Source organism: Columba livia, chromosome 2 (assembly GCF_036013475.1).
Source record: "Columba livia isolate bColLiv1 breed racing homer chromosome 2, bColLiv1.pat.W.v2, whole genome shotgun sequence".
Lineage (NCBI taxonomy): Eukaryota > Metazoa > Chordata > Aves > Columbiformes > Columbidae > Columba > Columba livia.
In genome coordinates this window covers 158,261,562-158,278,307 of record NC_088603.1, presented here as the reverse complement: position 1 = coordinate 158,278,307, position 16,746 = coordinate 158,261,562, and the positions used below count along the sequence as shown (strand labels likewise).

General features: G+C 43.9%; 1 protein-coding gene across 4 annotated transcripts in view; it reads left to right on the top strand.

The window, feature by feature from the left end:
• Positions 1-16,746, top strand: part of SLC45A4 (solute carrier family 45 member 4) — a 92,685-nt gene extending 75,939 nt beyond the window's left edge. For all 4 annotated transcript variants that reach the window (XM_065054492.1, XM_021290599.2, XM_065054493.1 and 1 more), the window contains exons 3-8: positions 3,252-3,440; positions 8,765-8,944; positions 9,055-10,130; positions 10,231-10,330; positions 10,823-11,034; positions 11,953-16,746. In XM_065054492.1, coding sequence (XP_064910564.1) covers positions 3,252-3,440; positions 8,765-8,944; positions 9,055-10,130; positions 10,231-10,330; positions 10,823-11,034; positions 11,953-12,294 — 2,099 coding nt within the window. In that variant the 3' untranslated portion in view covers positions 12,295-16,746. The remainder of the gene's footprint in view (positions 1-3,251; positions 3,441-8,764; positions 8,945-9,054; positions 10,131-10,230; positions 10,331-10,822; positions 11,035-11,952) is intronic.

Below are 16,746 nucleotides of genomic sequence, written 5' to 3'. Positions count from 1 at the left end.
ACTTGTGTTCCCTGGCAGTGATACGACATAAAATGATTTTGGATGTTGGTGACAGTAGAGATGTGCTGCCCTTATTTCAGTGATAATTCACGGTTAGGCAAAAATATCAGATATTTAATCTGCTGCAGGTCTGTGTGCAGAATGACCCATGTCTGCATGGCCACAGGCAGGAGCTGATGCAAAAATTGTTTGCATAACAACAATTTATTATTTTATTTTTAACTTAAGAACCATATTTAAATCAAAAAGCCTCGTGTTTACTGAGAATGGGTTGTCTTTAGTGACAAGACCCGATATTTCATTCAAGCCAGAGATTTCCGGTCAAATTGCTATTTAAAATAGTCTCTGAGAAAAAGTAAAGGTGTTCTGCTATAAAACCTCATGGTGCAAAGAAACTGAGGAGGATGGTTGATGGATGGAAAGGTTTGGAAAGCAAAAAAAAAGGTTTGGAAGGTGGTGGAGCTCCTTTCAGGAGGGAAGATTAAGAGATGTGCTGGGTGCCCAGAAACACATGGGGCAGGAGAAGGTGCCGGCTTGGAGCAGGTTGTCTGATCTATTAGGCAAAACACTACAAGAGCTGTTTGCTCGGGACAGAAATAAGAGATGTTCCCACTGGAAATAAGGATCGAGGGTTAAATAACTAGAGGAACATCCTGCTGAGGAAGCTGTCCTCATAGAATCATATAGGATTATAGAACAGTTTGGGTTGGAAGGGACCTTCAAAGCTCACCCAGTGCCCCCCCTGCCATGAGCAGGGGCATCTTCACCAGCTCAGATTGCTCAGAGCCCCGTCCAGCCTGGCCTGGGATGTCTCCAGGGATGGTTCATCTACCACCTCTCTGGCCAACCTGGGCCAGGCTCTCACCACCCTCAGTATCTAAAATTCCTTCATGTCCAGCCTCAATCTCCCTCCTTTAGTTTAAAACCATCACCCTTGTCCTATCACAACAGGCCCTGCTAAAATTTCGTCCCCATCTTTTTTACAGGCCCCTTTTAAGTACAGAAAGGCCACAATAAGGTCTCCCCAGACACCTCACAGCAACCTCCGCTGCGTAAGTGCCGCTCAGCGGGATGGCTCTGGAGGCAAAATGGGATGAGTATTTACACATTGCCATTTCTTCCGTATCCTGCAGAAAAATCACTCACCCCCAGTGAATTATAACCTGCCTACCGTTTGGTTTAGCTTGCCTTGAACTAAATGTTTCCTCTTTCCCATCGTTATTTTGAAGCAGATTCCCTGTGTATATGCCAGCTCAGGCGCTGATCCGCGTTTGCATCCCGGAGCAGGTGAGGTGCTGGTTAAACACACCAGGATACTTTCCCCATTCCCCATGGGCACATTTGGTCCAAAAGTGCAGGTTGAAAGAGGCAAATTTCTTCTAATAACTCTTTACTCATTTAGGCAGCTGTCGCCATCAGCTTGTTCCTTAGCCAGAGTCCAATCAAATAGACCTTGGCCTCAGACCTGGTTTTTTGAATCCTGATGATGAAATTGGTTATTTACATAAAAAAATAGCATATTTTCCTATATTGGGAACTCCGCGTCGCCGCAAGGAAAATCTGATTTATCTGGTGGAAGAAGCCAGCATTGTTTGTCAAGATTTATTTGATGGTACTTTAAACACCAGATTAGATTTCCAAATTTGCAGCGTGGACTATTTTGGGCAGGGATTGGTATAATCCTGCTCGGTACCGGATGCCTGAAAAAGGCAGCACGAGGTACAGGTTGATCTCGCCAGCGAAGGTCAAATACGACTCAAATTCACACTGTGTGGTTTTGCATAATAAATGGTTTTCCTTCCAGGGTAAAGAAATTTAGTTTTTCAGTCTTGGCACTGCGAGAAATTTGGTTTGTTTTGCTAAGAAACGCAGTAAAGCAGATACCTGATAAAGGGAGATGGATCTTGGAGGAGCTCTGGGTCATTCTGCCATCTGCAGGTCATTGCTTTTCACAGAATCCCAGAACGTCAGGGGTTGGAAGGGACCTGGAAAGCTCATCCAGTGCAATCCCCCCATGGAGCAGGAACACCCAGATGAGGTTACACAGGAAGGTGTCCAGGCGGGTTGGAATGTCTGCACAGAAGGAGACTCCACAACCTCCCTGGGCAGCCTGGGCCAGGCTCTGCCACCCTCACCAGGAACAAGTTTCTTCTCAAATTTAAGTGGAGCCTCCTGTGTTCCAGTTTGAACCCATTGCCCCTTGTCCTATCATTGGTTGTCACCGAGAAGAGCCTGGCTCCATCCTCCTGACACTCACCCTTTATATATCTGTAACCATGAATGAGGTCACCCCTCAGTCTCCTCTTGTCCAGCTCCAGAGCCCCAGCTCCCTCAGCCTTTCCTCACACGGGAGATGCTCCACTCCCTTCAGCATCTTTGTTGCCCTGGAAAGCGGGATGGGGGGTGGGTTCTGTTCTTCCCCAGGAATTGTTATTTGTAACAAGAGTTTTTTCTAGGTAAATATTAGCAACTAAATCAAATTTGTGTCCGTCCGATCCTATGAATAGTCACCTCAGCTCTGAAAAACAAAAGGCAGAGATAAGCATAATGAATAATTGCTTTTTCTTTTCTTGTCCATTGTTCAAGTTTATAAATTAACATTGTTGTGCTTAGAAATGGGGCATTTCATACAACAGCCACATTCTTTCCGTCACTCTCAGTCTGTTAAACCTCTTTAAGGTGCCGGTCCTAGATGAACAGCATCGCTATTACGTTCATCTCACATTTAATGTTACAAGTTTCGCTGAAAATGGGATTTGTGTCCGTGACAACTAAGTAATTTTCCGAGCATCCCAAAAATCTTGGATTTTATGGTCCACAAATGGCCAGAGGAGGCAGCAAAGTTATGGGGCTTCTACACTGGAGACATGGGGGATGCTTATACATAAAGGCTGGCAAAAAATAATCAGTACACATGGCAAAAGTGTGATTTTTTTGGTTAGTAGTAACTCATCTAGACTGGTGATTCCATTGTTAGGTGTGTGTGTGTATATATATATATATATGTTATTTTTTTCACTTTTATTTCAGTACCTTAACTATACCCTTTATTACCTTTAGGTATTTTAAAGATTTATGATCTATACCGTCCTTAGGGTTTTTTAACCATTGATAAATCTTAACTGAGTTGTTGGAGAGGGAATTTACTCCTGGTAAATTTCAATTTAAAGCTACGACATGAGCACAATGTATGGAGCGAAATGTTTTGTGTGTCCCACGCGACCTTTAAATGATTTCTGGTTTTCTTTCAGGTCTTCCCGAGCAATACTACAGCCTCACCTGGTTCCTCAGCCCCATCCTGGGCTTGATCTTCACTCCGCTCATCGGTTCGGCCAGTGACCGCTGCACGTTGAGCTGGGGCCGCCGGCGGCCGTTCATTCTCGCTCTCTGCATCGGTGTCCTCTTCGGGGTTGCGCTTTTCCTCAACGGCTCCGCTATAGGTAAATAAGGAGGAAATCAGCCACGTGTATCTTCTGCTGACATACCTGCTTTAGGATTTTTATGTAGGAAGCAAAGATGATAAATCACAGAATCGACTGGGTTGGAAAAGACCTCAGAGATCATCCAGTCCAACCCTTGGTCCAACTCCAGTCCATTGACTAGATCATGGCACTAAGTGCCATGTCCAATCTCAGCTTAAAAACCTCCAGGGTTGTTACTCTTATTTTTAGAAGTCTCCCTCCCCAAGTAAGTAACTCAAGTCTTCAGTTCTACTATTAAAGTCAATTATTTATCGTTTTACCCCTATAAGCCTTTATCTTCTTCCACCTTGTAGCAGCCTAATCACAGAATCGACTGGGTTGGAAAAGACCTCAGAGATCATCCAGTCCAACCCTTGGTCCAACTCCAGTCCATTGACTAGATCATGGCACTAAGTGCCATGTCCAGTCTCAGTTTAAAAACCTCCAGGGCCGGTGAGTCCAGCACCTCCCTGGGCAGCCATTCCAGTGCCTGACCACTCTCTCTGCAAAGAATTGCTTTCTAATAGCCAGCCTACATTTCCCCTGGCAGAGTTGAAGCCCATGCCCCCTTGTCCTGTTGCTGACTGCCTGGGAGAAGAGACCAATCCCCACCTGGCTAGAACTGCCCTTCAGGTAGTTCTAGAGAGTAATGAGCTCACCTCTAAGCCTCCTCTGCTCCAGACTAAACAAGCCCAGCTCCCTCAGCCTCTCCCCATAGGGCTTGTGTTCAAATAAGACAATAAAAAGGAAATCACCCATGTATATCTCCTGCTAACACACCTGCTTTAAGATTTTTACATAGGAAGCAAAAACAATCATAAATAAGATAATAAATAATGAGGGAATCAGCTGTGTGTATATACTGCTGACATAACTGCTCTAAGATTTTTATGTAGGAAGCAAAGATAGTGATAAATAAGATAATAAATAACAAGGAAATCACCCATGTGTTTCCTGCTGAATATCTGCTTTAAGATTTTTTTGTAGAAAGCAAAGATAGTGATAAATAAGGGGATAAATAAGAAAATAAATAATAAGGAAGTCACCCATGTGTATATCCTTCTGACTTACTTGCTTTAAGATTTTTATGTAGGAAGCAAAGATAATGATAAATAGGAATAAATAATAAGGAAATCATCTGTATCTCCTGCTAACTTACCTGCTGTTTGATTTTTATGTAGGAAGCAAAGGTAGTGATAAGTAAGATGATAAATAATGAGGAAATCAGCCGTATGTATATACTGCTGACATATCTGCTTTAAGAATTTTATGTAGGAAGCAAAGATAGTGATAAATGAGATAATAAATAATAAGGAAATCACCCATGTGTATATCCTTCTGACTTACCTGCTTTAAGATTTTTATGTAGGAAGCAGAGATAATGATAAATAAGATATTAAGTAATGAGGAAATGACCTGTGTGTATCTCCTGCTAACTTACCTGCTCTAAGATTTTTACGTAGGAAGCAAAGATAATGACAAAATAGTAAAAAGGAAATCACCCATGCGTATCTCCTGCTAACACACCTGCTTTAAGATTTTTAGGTAAGAAGTAAAGATATGCAACTGGTTTAACTTATGTCAAAATCTCATTTGAACTATTTGAACTATCCATTCTTCTTATTCAGAAGTTGCGCTGCTAATTATTGTACAACCACAGCTCTAACTATGAACACAGCGTTATCGATACAGTGGCTGCCAGGATAATGTTTGCAGTCGCCCAGACGAATCGGGTCGATCTTTGACATGGGAAAATCGTAGCAACCTATTCACAGGGAAATGTTTCCTGTTGTGATCCGTTCTCCCTTTAATGCGTATCTGGCAACACATCCTGTTTCCAGCATTATTTCAAAAATTATCTTTTCACTTTTTCTCGTGCTTTTCTTAGCCCTGGTATTGAAAAAGCCCAGAACACAGTTAATATTTGTTTACCCAAAATTATGTGGGAAAATAATTTTTCCCGAGCCCCCATCAAGCTGGTAAAAATAGTTTCCCTTGAACATAGTTTACTACTGAACTTAATCTACGATCTCCAATCTACAATCTCTTTGTGAATTTAGTGTGAGAGGTGACAGCAAGTACATGTGGGGAAGTGTTCACATGGGCGTTGTACCAATGGAAACGAAAGGAACTTAGCACCTATTAATATCCTCTTGCCCCTCTTATTTTCTTGGTGGGGGGGGTCAGACGCAGCTCTATTGTGAAAAAGTTTTACTATTGAGGGAAATGCGTGCGACGTCACCTTAACTCAGCATTTTCAATTTTTAAAGCCAGATTGGGCTGCCATATGATGCTTTTTAATCTTCTACAAACCACAACGTCCAGACTGTTCAGACGAATGATATTTAGCTTGTGTAGCAATAAATGTTGATTATTCGAATTGCTGACATACGGTATCAATTGTACTTTGTGTTTCCAAGACTCGCTCCTCCTCATCCAGATGTGTGCAAGTTGTTAATTGCAGCCCTCACACCAGATTTTCATTGATAGGAAGCTCTTATTTCCACAGAATGGTTTAGGTCAGTGGGGATTGATGCTGCCAAGCAAAGCTCACACGCGCTTTATAGGTTTATTTCTAATAAATCAGCAGAAAACACTGATTTTTCTCTAATTCTTTGATACACAGTATAATATAGTTTTCTAGGAAACCTGCGCTTTCCAGATACTCCGGTGCCACTTTCCAGCTACTCCAGGCCAATGAAACTTCTTTGAAACACAGAGGTTATTGCACCTCAGTGCAAAGTGAGCCGTGTGCTTGATGCAGCCGTTCCTGGGACGTTCTCGTGGTAGATTTTGAACAAATACCCGCTTCTGAAAGCTATAACCACCACTATACCTCATTCCGTGGTTTCCTCTAAACCCATTCTGGACTAGAAGGCAGAGATTTGCCACTAACATTCAATTTTCATCAGCGTAAGGCAGCACTTGATCTACTATTTAGAGCAGATGCGCAATATGATGCAGTAATTTAGCCTCTTTCTAATGGAACTTTTGGAAATGGTGACTTGTGTCACTTTTTAGAGAGGAAAGACGTTGCTTACCAGGCTCTGGCAAGAGGGGGTGTCTGGCAGTTTGCAAGAAAAGGCCTCATTTGTAACCAGATTTTCTTCTAGATGAACCCTGTATCCTTTCATTGTCTGTCTTCCCATTTTATGTTCATGTTTTCTTATCCTTCGTCTCCAGTTCCTTGCAATCCTCACTTCAATTAGCAGGAGATGCTGCAAAAACACAAGGTGCTCGTTATATCTCACCCTTTTTCATAACCTGGCACTCGGAGTCATCGGGAGGGGAACAAGAAGCACAAGAACATGCTAAAAAAGAGATTTATAATCCTCATAGTGATACAACCGCATCCCGGGAGAACAGCTGCGTATCCATCTTATTCAACTCCTTTTCTGTTCAGGTTTCCAAGAAATCTAAAGCTCTGACACTGTTTTGTTCTCCTATAGGATTCAGCCGAGCGTGGAACACGTAGAAACTTCTTTAGCATTCAGAGGACTTGGTAGAAATGAGGATGGAATATGCAGGAATCGTAGCACTTGAGATTTAGATGACTTTTTGGTGGCTTAGCCAGTTCATCTCTTTCCACAGGCATTTTCATCAGTTACGCTAACGGTTTTATCAGAGTCCTGCACACGTAATGTTTAAATCTCTCCAATTCAAGTAATTCACGCTTATGTCGTGTTTTATTGCTTGAAGAATTCTACAGCTGTTATATATACATTAATGCTGCCTTTTTCCTCTGTAGACAAAGAGCATTTCAGCCCTTGCTATCAATAGAAGCTGACTGATGTTTTTTGCAATGCCAAATACCTTTGTGTTGCTGCATCTTTAAAAGTTTTGCTTCTAAAATTGATCTAGAAAACACGAATGTTTAAGAAAAGCAAAGAGGGAGGTGAGGGGGTTATATTATGCTTTATACTGTTGTGCAGCAACCGTTACATGTTAATCTCAGTGTCAGAAATGTATTTACTTGTGTTTGTAACAGATAGATGAGGTATCATAGGATAGTTTGGGTTGGAAGGGACCTTTAAAGGTTTGGGTTTGACTGTTCTCATCTTTTAGAAAAACAGTCTGCAGCATTTCACAGAATCACAGAGTGTCAGGGGTTGGAAGGGCCCTGGAAAGCTCATCCAGTGCAATCCCCCCATGGAGCAGGAACACCCAGATGAGGTTACACAGGAAGGTGTCCAGGCGGGTTGGAATGTCTGCAGAGAAGGAGACTCCACAACCCCCCTGGGCAGCCTGGGCCAGGCTCTGCCACCCTCACCAGGAACAAGTTTCTTCTCATATTTAAGTGGAACCTCTTGTGTTCCAGTTTGAACCCATTGCCCCTTGTCCTATCATTGGTTGTCACTGAGAAGAGCCTGGCTCCATCCTCCTGACACTCCCCCTTTATATATCTGTAACCATGAATGAGGTCACCCCTCAGTCTCCTCTTGTCCAGCTCCAGAGCCCCAGCTCCCTCAGCCTTTCCTCACACGGGAGATGCTCCACCCCCTTCAGAATCTTTGTTGCCCTGCGCTGGACTCTCTCCAGCAGTTCCCTGTCCTGCTGGAACTGAGGGGCCACAACTGGACACAATATTCCAGGTGTGGTCTCCCCAGGGCAGAGTAGAGGGGCAGGAGAACCTCTCTGACCTACTGACCACCCCCTTCTAACCCACCCCAGGTACCATTGGCCTTCCTGGCCACAAGGGCCCAGTGCTGGCTCATGGTCATCCTGCTGTCCCCAGGACCCCCAGGTCCCTTTCCCCTACACTGCTCTCTAACAGGTCATTCCCCAACTTATACTGGAACCTGGGGTTGTTCCTGCCCAGATCCAAGACTCTACACTTGCCCTTGTTCTATTTCATTCAATTTTTCCCCGCCCAGCTCTCCAGCCTGTCCAGGTCTCTGATGGCAGCACAGCCTCTGGCGTGTCAGCCACTCCTCCCAGCTTGGTGTCACCAGCAGACTTGCTGACAGTCACTCTGTTCCCTCATCCAAATCATTGATGAATATATTGAATAGTACAGGCCCCATTTGAAGGAAAATGCATGTGAGGAACATGAAATAACACCCAATGCTCTCAAAGGTTTAAGGGATACTTGAAAAAGAACATTTTGAAAAATAAACGTCAGCCTTACAAATACAAAAAACATCATCTTTGTTCCACATGAAGCTGTGTCAAAGAGTCAAAATTGTCATTTTAGTCTGTAAAGAAATGTTTCGAGTGAGCGTGTTGACCGCCTTTCTCTTCTGCTCGTAGCAGTTTTCCCTTTTTGAATGACGTGCTCAGATTCCTCATCCCTTTTCCCCCAGGTCTGGCTATCGGCGACGTCCCGGACAAGCAGCCCATCGGTATCGTGCTCACGGTGCTCGGTGTCGTGGTGTTGGACTTTTGCGCTGATGCAACAGAAGGGCCGATCCGGGCCTACCTGTTGGATGTGGTGGACAGCGAAGAACAAGACATGGCCCTTAACATCCACGCGTTTTCAGCCGGTATGGAATTAGTCCAGATGATTTTAGCGGCTGTTGAGTCTTCCTGATGAGCGAAGTTGTGACCGAATCGATTCTTCCTGGCCTCACTTCTCATTTTTTCTCTTCCACAGGTCTTGGAGGAGCAATCGGTTATATGTTAGGAGGGCTGGACTGGACACAGACCTTCTTGGGTAGTATTTTTAAATCTCAAGAGCAAGTCCTTTTCTTCTTTGCAGCCATTATTTTCTCTGTCTCCGTTGCTCTCCACCTTTTTAGCATTGAAGAAGAGCAATATAACCCTCAGCAGGACAGGATTGATGATGAAGGAGACACGCTTTCCAGTGTCAAATTCAGCAGTAGCCTCCCCCCTTTAAATCGACTGAATGTAATTAATGAGGAGGAGCCCTACGGGGCCTCGATGTTCCACGATGAGGTTCAGTCAGAGCACGATCTCAATATGGAGTTCCTCGACGTGAACATTGTAAGAAGTAAGAGCGACTCGGTTCTGCACATGCCCGACGCTACGTTGGAAATCGAATCGGAGCTGCTTTTTCTCCACGACATCGAACCCTCCATTTTTCAGGACGCTTCGTATCCGAACACTCCCCACAACACAAGCCAAGAGACCATGAAGTCCAAACTCAACCACTTGTCTGCTTTCCTCAGGGACAACGAGAAGGAGGAGGAAATGTTGCTTGATAATCGCCTCCATGAGGACAAAGGCCCAAACGAGAACGGCTCCCTACCAAAAGAGTTCCTCAACGGGCACGCTAGGATAGGCATGAAGCAATCTAGCACTTCGAACTCCATGCGAAGACGGCGGCACATGTTCTACCGTCAACCGTCCTACACCTTCTCCTACTACGGCAAAATAGGCTCGCACCGCTACCGCTTTCGTCGGGCCAACGCTATCGTCTTGATCAAGTCCTCGCGCAGCATGAACGACATCTACGACATGCAGAAGCGGCAGCGGCAGAGGTACAGACACAGGAACCAGAGCGGCACCACGAACTCCAGCGGCGACACGGAGAGCGAAGAGGGGGAAACCGAGACCACGGTCAGGCTGCTGTGGTTGTCGATGCTGAAGATGCCGAAGGAGCTGCTGAGACTTTGCGTCTGTCACCTCCTGACGTGGTTTTCCATCATTGCTGAAGCCGTGTTCTATACGGATTTCATGGGACAGGTCATCTTCCAGGGCGATCCAAAAGTAAGAGAACCATCACCGTTGGCAGACACGCTTATAATGACTCGTTTCTGAGGTGCGCTCGTTACAAGAAAACAGCTTTGCGTGTGTTCTTTTGTTGCAGGCCCCTTTTAACTCCACCGAATTACACGCCTATAACGCTGGAGTTCAGATGGGATGCTGGGGACTGGTGATTTATGCTGCTACTGCTGCTGTTTGCTCAGGTAAGGGTCTCTGCACAATCGGAACGCACTTCGGACGTGTATTTGCGAGGTAAAAATAGGTTTTATTCAGTTAGCATCCGCCTCCTTGTTTGGGGTGAAGGGTATTTTGGAGAAGCGTTTCACGTGGCCGTAAGGGGGGGATTTAAGAATCAATGTTAAAAAATTCCTCCAAATGTAGAGGTGGGAATGTGAGCAGATTGGTAAGTGGCTTAAAGCACAAAATGCTGTCAAAGGATATTGACTGGCATGTAGCCGCTCATTAGGAAATTAAAATTACACTTGTTAGAAGATTCAAGCGTATATAAGAGGGTTTTTGCAAAGGATGATTTTAAAATCAAAAATATATATTTCCAAAAGTCTTTTGTGTCCTCTGCTAACAGATAAACCGACCACAGACAATTTTGGCTTGGAATACACTTTGAAATTGTCATGACCACGTTAAAAGCTTCACCAGCTAAACTGATATCGATGTTTTATTCTCGATCTCCGCAGCCTTGTTGCAGAAATACTTGGACAACTACGACCTTAGTATAAAAGTGATCTACATCCTGGGCACGCTGGGTTTTTCTCTGGGCACTGCGGTCATGGCCATGTTCCCCAACGTGTACGTCACCATGATCATGATCAGCACCATGGGAATCGTCTCCATGAGTATCTCCTACTGCCCCTACGCGCTTTTGGGCCAATACCACGATATTAAGCAGGTAGGTGGAATATTTGAATCGAGGCCTAGCGTTCCCGTTTCTCTGAAGATCGCAGTGGCAAAATGGATTTATTAAATCGCGTGATTTGAGATACCTGCTTTGTTGGGCCGTGCGCCAAAGCACAGATTTGTCCTTGATCGTAAATAGCAAGAGCTGCCACTTAAATCAGATGGTATTAGCATCAATTGGCTCAGTGAGGTCACGATCGCTTTGCCCTGTGCTGAGGTGTAAAAGGATTTGGCTGCATATGGTAGATGGAGAGAGATGAAATAATTATTGGAGTATTTATTATACACCTGGTTGTTGCTACTGTGGAGTCACCATCCCTGGAGCGGTTGAAAAGGCGTTTAGACGAGGTTCTTAGGGACATGGGTTAGGTTATTGTTGGACTTGATGATCCTGAAGGTCTTTTCCAACTGACATGATTCTATGTTTCTGTCATGTTACATTAACATTACTCAGGTTCTTGGATATTGAGGTGAGTCTGGAAATGCAGGTAGAAGTTTGGGGAGACATAAAGCAAACTGGTTCTGGAAACAAAGACCAATTTACTTTCCACTATTTAGCACCGTAGAATTCAGATACAAATCACAGGATGATGATTTCTATCAACACATTTCTGCACTGGGATTGGGAAGGGGGATTCCCTTTTTATAATCACAAAAATCATGTAATTTTTTTTCTTTACAAAACTTAATCTTGGAGCTAATTAAATATCTGCCTTTTGGTGTAAGATGAGGAGGCTGTTGATAAGTAGATGAGGAGGCTGTTGATAAGAGGAGGCTGTTGATAAATAGAAGAGGCTTTGGCCATGTATAGTCTGTAATGCACAAGGATGGCATTAAGTTGACCACGTGGAAGGAATATTAGTGTTTAATTGTTTTCCCTCTTAACGCGTTCCTCATCTTTTTTTCCCAGTACATTCACCACAGCCCCGGCAACTCCAAGCGCGGATTCGGCATCGACTGCGCCATCCTGTCCTGCCAGGTTTACATCTCGCAGATCCTCGTGGCCTCGGCGCTGGGCGGCGTGGTGGACGTAGTCGGCACCGTCCGAGTCATCCCCGTGGTGGCTTCGGTGGGATCCTTCCTGGGTTTTTTGACGGCCACCTTCTTGGTGATTTACCCCGAAGTCAACGAAGAGCCAAAGGAAGAACAGAAAGGTTTAGGTCCTCCCGAGCCGGCCGAGAAGCCGACGGTGCTGAAGCTCACGCGGAAAGGAGCTGCCGCCTCGGGGCCTGAGAGCGAATCCGCCGTGTGAGGCCATCGATTCTTCTTCACCCACATTCCAGCGAGTGCAGGTGCACCATCGAGAGCTTCTTTTTTCTTTTTAATTATTATATTATTATTTTTTTCCAGGAAAACAAATTAGGATCTTCACTACTTTGTAGCTAAAATGACAGAAGAAAAGGCAGTTTCATGCACAAATGTAAATGAAATTCTCTAGTCCTTCAAATAGATTTGAACAGGTAGTCTGATGCTAATCGCTTTCTCTACAACTTAGACATGTCATTTCTGAACACTTTTTTATTAAGAATACATTTAGGTTTCGAGTAAGTTTTATTAATCTGCATGAGACTCACAGTGTATACAATTAGCAGTTAGAAGAATGAAGTTTGGGGCTGTTTTTAACCTAACTGAAAATGGAAGCTATCTTATAGTCTCTTGCTATTATTTTTGTCTAAACATTTCAGATGTCACTAGTGTAACAGCCGAATCAAACGCCAAGACATGGATCCGTTTTGTTTCTCGTAAGCGCGATATTACCGGTCTGACAGCTCTTTACCGTTCGTTTTAGACCTCACGTTTTCGTTAGCGAAATTGCTACAGGATATAGTTTGATTTGTAATTAATTTTCTTGGTGTTATGAACATCATCTCTGGATGAAGCTGCCGTGGGGTTGGCTCAGTGGGAGGGGGCGTGAGGATTCTCTTTGCTAGGGAAAGGAATTAGTTCATTAATTGCACTTTTCACCATCCTTTCACCTCCCGGTTGGGAATGTGGCAGCCGAGGGAAAGACGCAGCGTCCGTACAACAAGGTAAAACCTCCGTCACTTTATGGTATGATCTGGGTGCATAAAAATCTGCGTCTGAAACAGTTTTTTAGGCCTGAAATTCCAAATCGCTGGGCGTACATTGCCATTCCAGTCCCTGCGTTGGAGCAATTTGGGGCTGGAGCTCTAGGGAGCTGCTGTACCAATGTCATCGGCGCAACCTCCGTATCCCCCTCCCCTTGATTCAGGACATAGCTGCAGCGCAAAGACATTTATTTAATGTGAAGAGTCATATGAACCCGATTTCAACCAGCGTTTGGATCTACGGGCGGCCAAAGCTCAGAGATCCTTTTCAAGCTACTTTAGAAACCAAACTTCCATTTGTCGTCTTGTAAAGAAGCGTTTGCGACGCTATTCACCCCTTTCACACGGACCTCGGGGCCGCGCCATGTGCAAAACCAGACACATCACAGCTCGCTGGGAGAGTTTTGCTGCCTCAAAACTCCGCACAGGACTTAGGTTGGTTGTTATTTTTCTTTTCAAGTGTCTGAGAAAGCCTTTTATTTTCCTTTAGGGTGAATATTTTTTTTAGTTTAGAACACATACTGTGAACTGTGTTCAGACAGGGGAATGATACTACTGAAGAACGCGAGACTCTATTGAAGAAATCAGTCGTGAGAAACACTTTGAACTTCTGCCGTGAACTTTATCATCTCAATGACATTTTATATATTCTGCTGACGTTCATATATAGCGGAGATGAGTTGCATTTCACCCTATAACTGGCATTCATGTAAAATATCATACACACTGAGCTAGCCATTTTAATATTTGAATTTTGAAGCTCCTTGAACATCCTGCTTTTGGTTAAACAAATGCTGGCAAGCGCTCCGTATTTTAATCTCTATTTCTGGGAAGGTTCTTTCACAGTTCAAAACCCTTTTCCCCACGATCTTTGCGGATCAGCGTGGGTTCAAATCACCGTTACTCCACGTAGCACCTTTGCAAGGCAGAATTTCTTTCTCACAGCATCATTGAGCCCACCAAGGTCTGGCAGCGAAGAGGGAAGAGAACTGCATGTTAAAATCCACATTTAGGGCATTTTATGGGGCCGTTTAATGACGCTGTTTAATTATTCTCCATAACACGTGAACACGCACGCTGCCTTGCAGCAGGAAGCTCCATTTCACTCCCCTGTAAAGCCAAAGGAAATAATTACCCATTGTAAACGTGCCGAGCTATTTGTAGTCTTGCCAGAAGAATTAAGTCGGGGAAGCCCCTGGCGAAGCGAAACCACCGCGCGGCCGCTGCTTTTTCTCCAGTTTGAGTTTTCATTCAATTCCCGGCACTTCTCAGGGTAGAGCAGGCAACGATTTATTTCTTCACGTGCCCCTTATTTTTTGATACGGGAATGATTATTTTTTGTGCTGATTTTATGCGTTTTTGTGTTGTGGGAAGAGTTGAAGGGGGTTTATTTTATCCCTTGCAACAAGAATTTTCTGTTTGTCGGTATTACTGTATCAAATTCATCCCACGCACTCCAGCTCTTTGGACCTTTCCCGCGGCCGGCGGAAGGTTTAGTGGGTTTATCCCGTTTTGCTCTATACTGTAAACAATTTGACAATTCCACGGTCCTTCTGGTGACCATGAAAAACCATCAGCGCTCAGATTCTCGAGCGTCGCGCATCTAGAAATATTTCACGTGCGAGCAGAGAAGCTCAAGCTTGAAGCGTTGGGTTTTGTACCATTGGGTTATTGCAAGAGTCCGCTCAGATCCCAGATGGCAATTTGAGACTCCAGAAGCAATAATTTCTTAGGAATGTTTCTCTTCCTGCTGGTTAGACTTTCATAGAGATTTATTACCTTAAATAGCCTTTTAATAATAGGAATCTGGCGGTGAGCGCTCACGGAAAGACGCGGGTTGTTCATCATCGGAAGGGAAGAAGGCAGTAAATCCACAATCCCGAAATGCGCCGTGTCCTTTTCCCCTTTGGCTTGGAGCTTCTTTCCAGCCTACGAAGTAACAGGAGAACCCCGCGATGTGTGAGTTTTTCTTTGAAATCCGGGGTTGAATCTTTCTCGTTCCCCTCTCAAGTGCCCCCGGCACTTGGAACGACAGCGGTGACAACAGCGATTATCGCCATGTACCTCGTTAAAACCTCAGTCTCATCATCACAAACGCGTCCGCCCGCCCTGGGTTCGGGTTTATTTGAGGCGCGCGTGTGTCTATATGTGTCTGTGTGTATATACGTTGATACACACGCTGCTCGGGCCAAAATGTTGTGCTCGTCGTCGCTGTGTTCGATATTTTCAACTGAGTTCTTCCAGGTTTCCCTCATCGTAGTCCCATGCGAGATGAGCTCAGCTATAAATATGTATTTTATTTAAATAACTAAGCAAACTCCTGCATGATATTCCAAGCACATGTAGCAGCTTCGGCATCTGAAGTATCTATTGTGAAAGAGAAGCTGGTTTTATTTGCAGCTGTTTTGTCCTCGTTTCCTTTGCAATAGGCCAAATAAATGTAACGAACACCAAATGTTGCACAGAAACGTTATTAATGACTGTGTAGAAGAAATATACCAAATTTTATTTTTCTTTGCAGAAACTTTATGGTTACAGAGAGTCCTCTTGCTGTTCTTCTTCCTTAAACGACAAAGCTGAACGTTTGTAAAGTGCGTCCAAAATGGTCATTTTGAACAAGCGGAGCTACCCAAAGTTTTCTGGTTCTCATGTTGCATCCAGAAGGAGCCGTCGGCACAAATATCAACCAACCTTTTGTTTTCAAGGCCCGGGCAGGTAGGAAATTGGGTTAAATCATCACAAAAAGGCTCAGTTACCTTTTTGGAATGCGTGTTAACATCTGCCCGGCTGCTCAGGAAGACGTTCCTGCTTTTCTATTAATTATTAACTAAGATCACGTCCTGAAAAACCCAGGACACGGTTCAATTTGACGAGCTCCAACCTATTATTTACATTTTGAAGCTGAGGGTGAAGCTCAAGGAGCATTTAACTAAACCAAGAACCCTCTGATGTATCCAGACCTCAGCGACAGCCAAATTGTAGGAGAGCGCCCCCCCCGAAAAAACCACTTTCCTCTCAACAAATTGGCCGTTCCCAATATTCATCATTATTTTTCTGATGTAACATGAACACTAAGCCCTTTTGGTAGCCAGATGACCAGCTTATTTTAAACGCCTCGTATGAATAGAAAGCGGCATATAGGTATCTCATAGTGGGGGAAAAAATAAAAGAAAATAAAAAAAGATTAAAAAAAAAGAGAGAATATTTAGTTCCTTTGTGAACTGGCCATATGACAACTACTTTTTTATCAACTTATTAAGTTGGGGCACTATAATAGCTCTTGCTGAGTTTAGCAATGTTTATAAGCATGTGTTAAACACATAACGTTAAGTTTTATGAGGAAAAAGGGATAAAGAAATGTCACAGATGAATGTTTGAGTGCGTAGACGGCATAATGTATGTATGGGTTTTTATTTCTACACTGTCGAGCTTATTTTCTGTTCAAAGGTTAAAAAGAGGTTTGTTGCATGAGAACTGTTTTATCGTGTTCTGCACTTTCTGTTCTTTTTGTATAATCTTGACTTTTTTTGTTTCATTTACGCATAGAAAAATCAATTTAGAAATACTCGACTCCACAAGACGTTGTGTTTCGATCCGTTGTTCTCAAGTTCGATCTTAATAAACGTTTCTAAGAG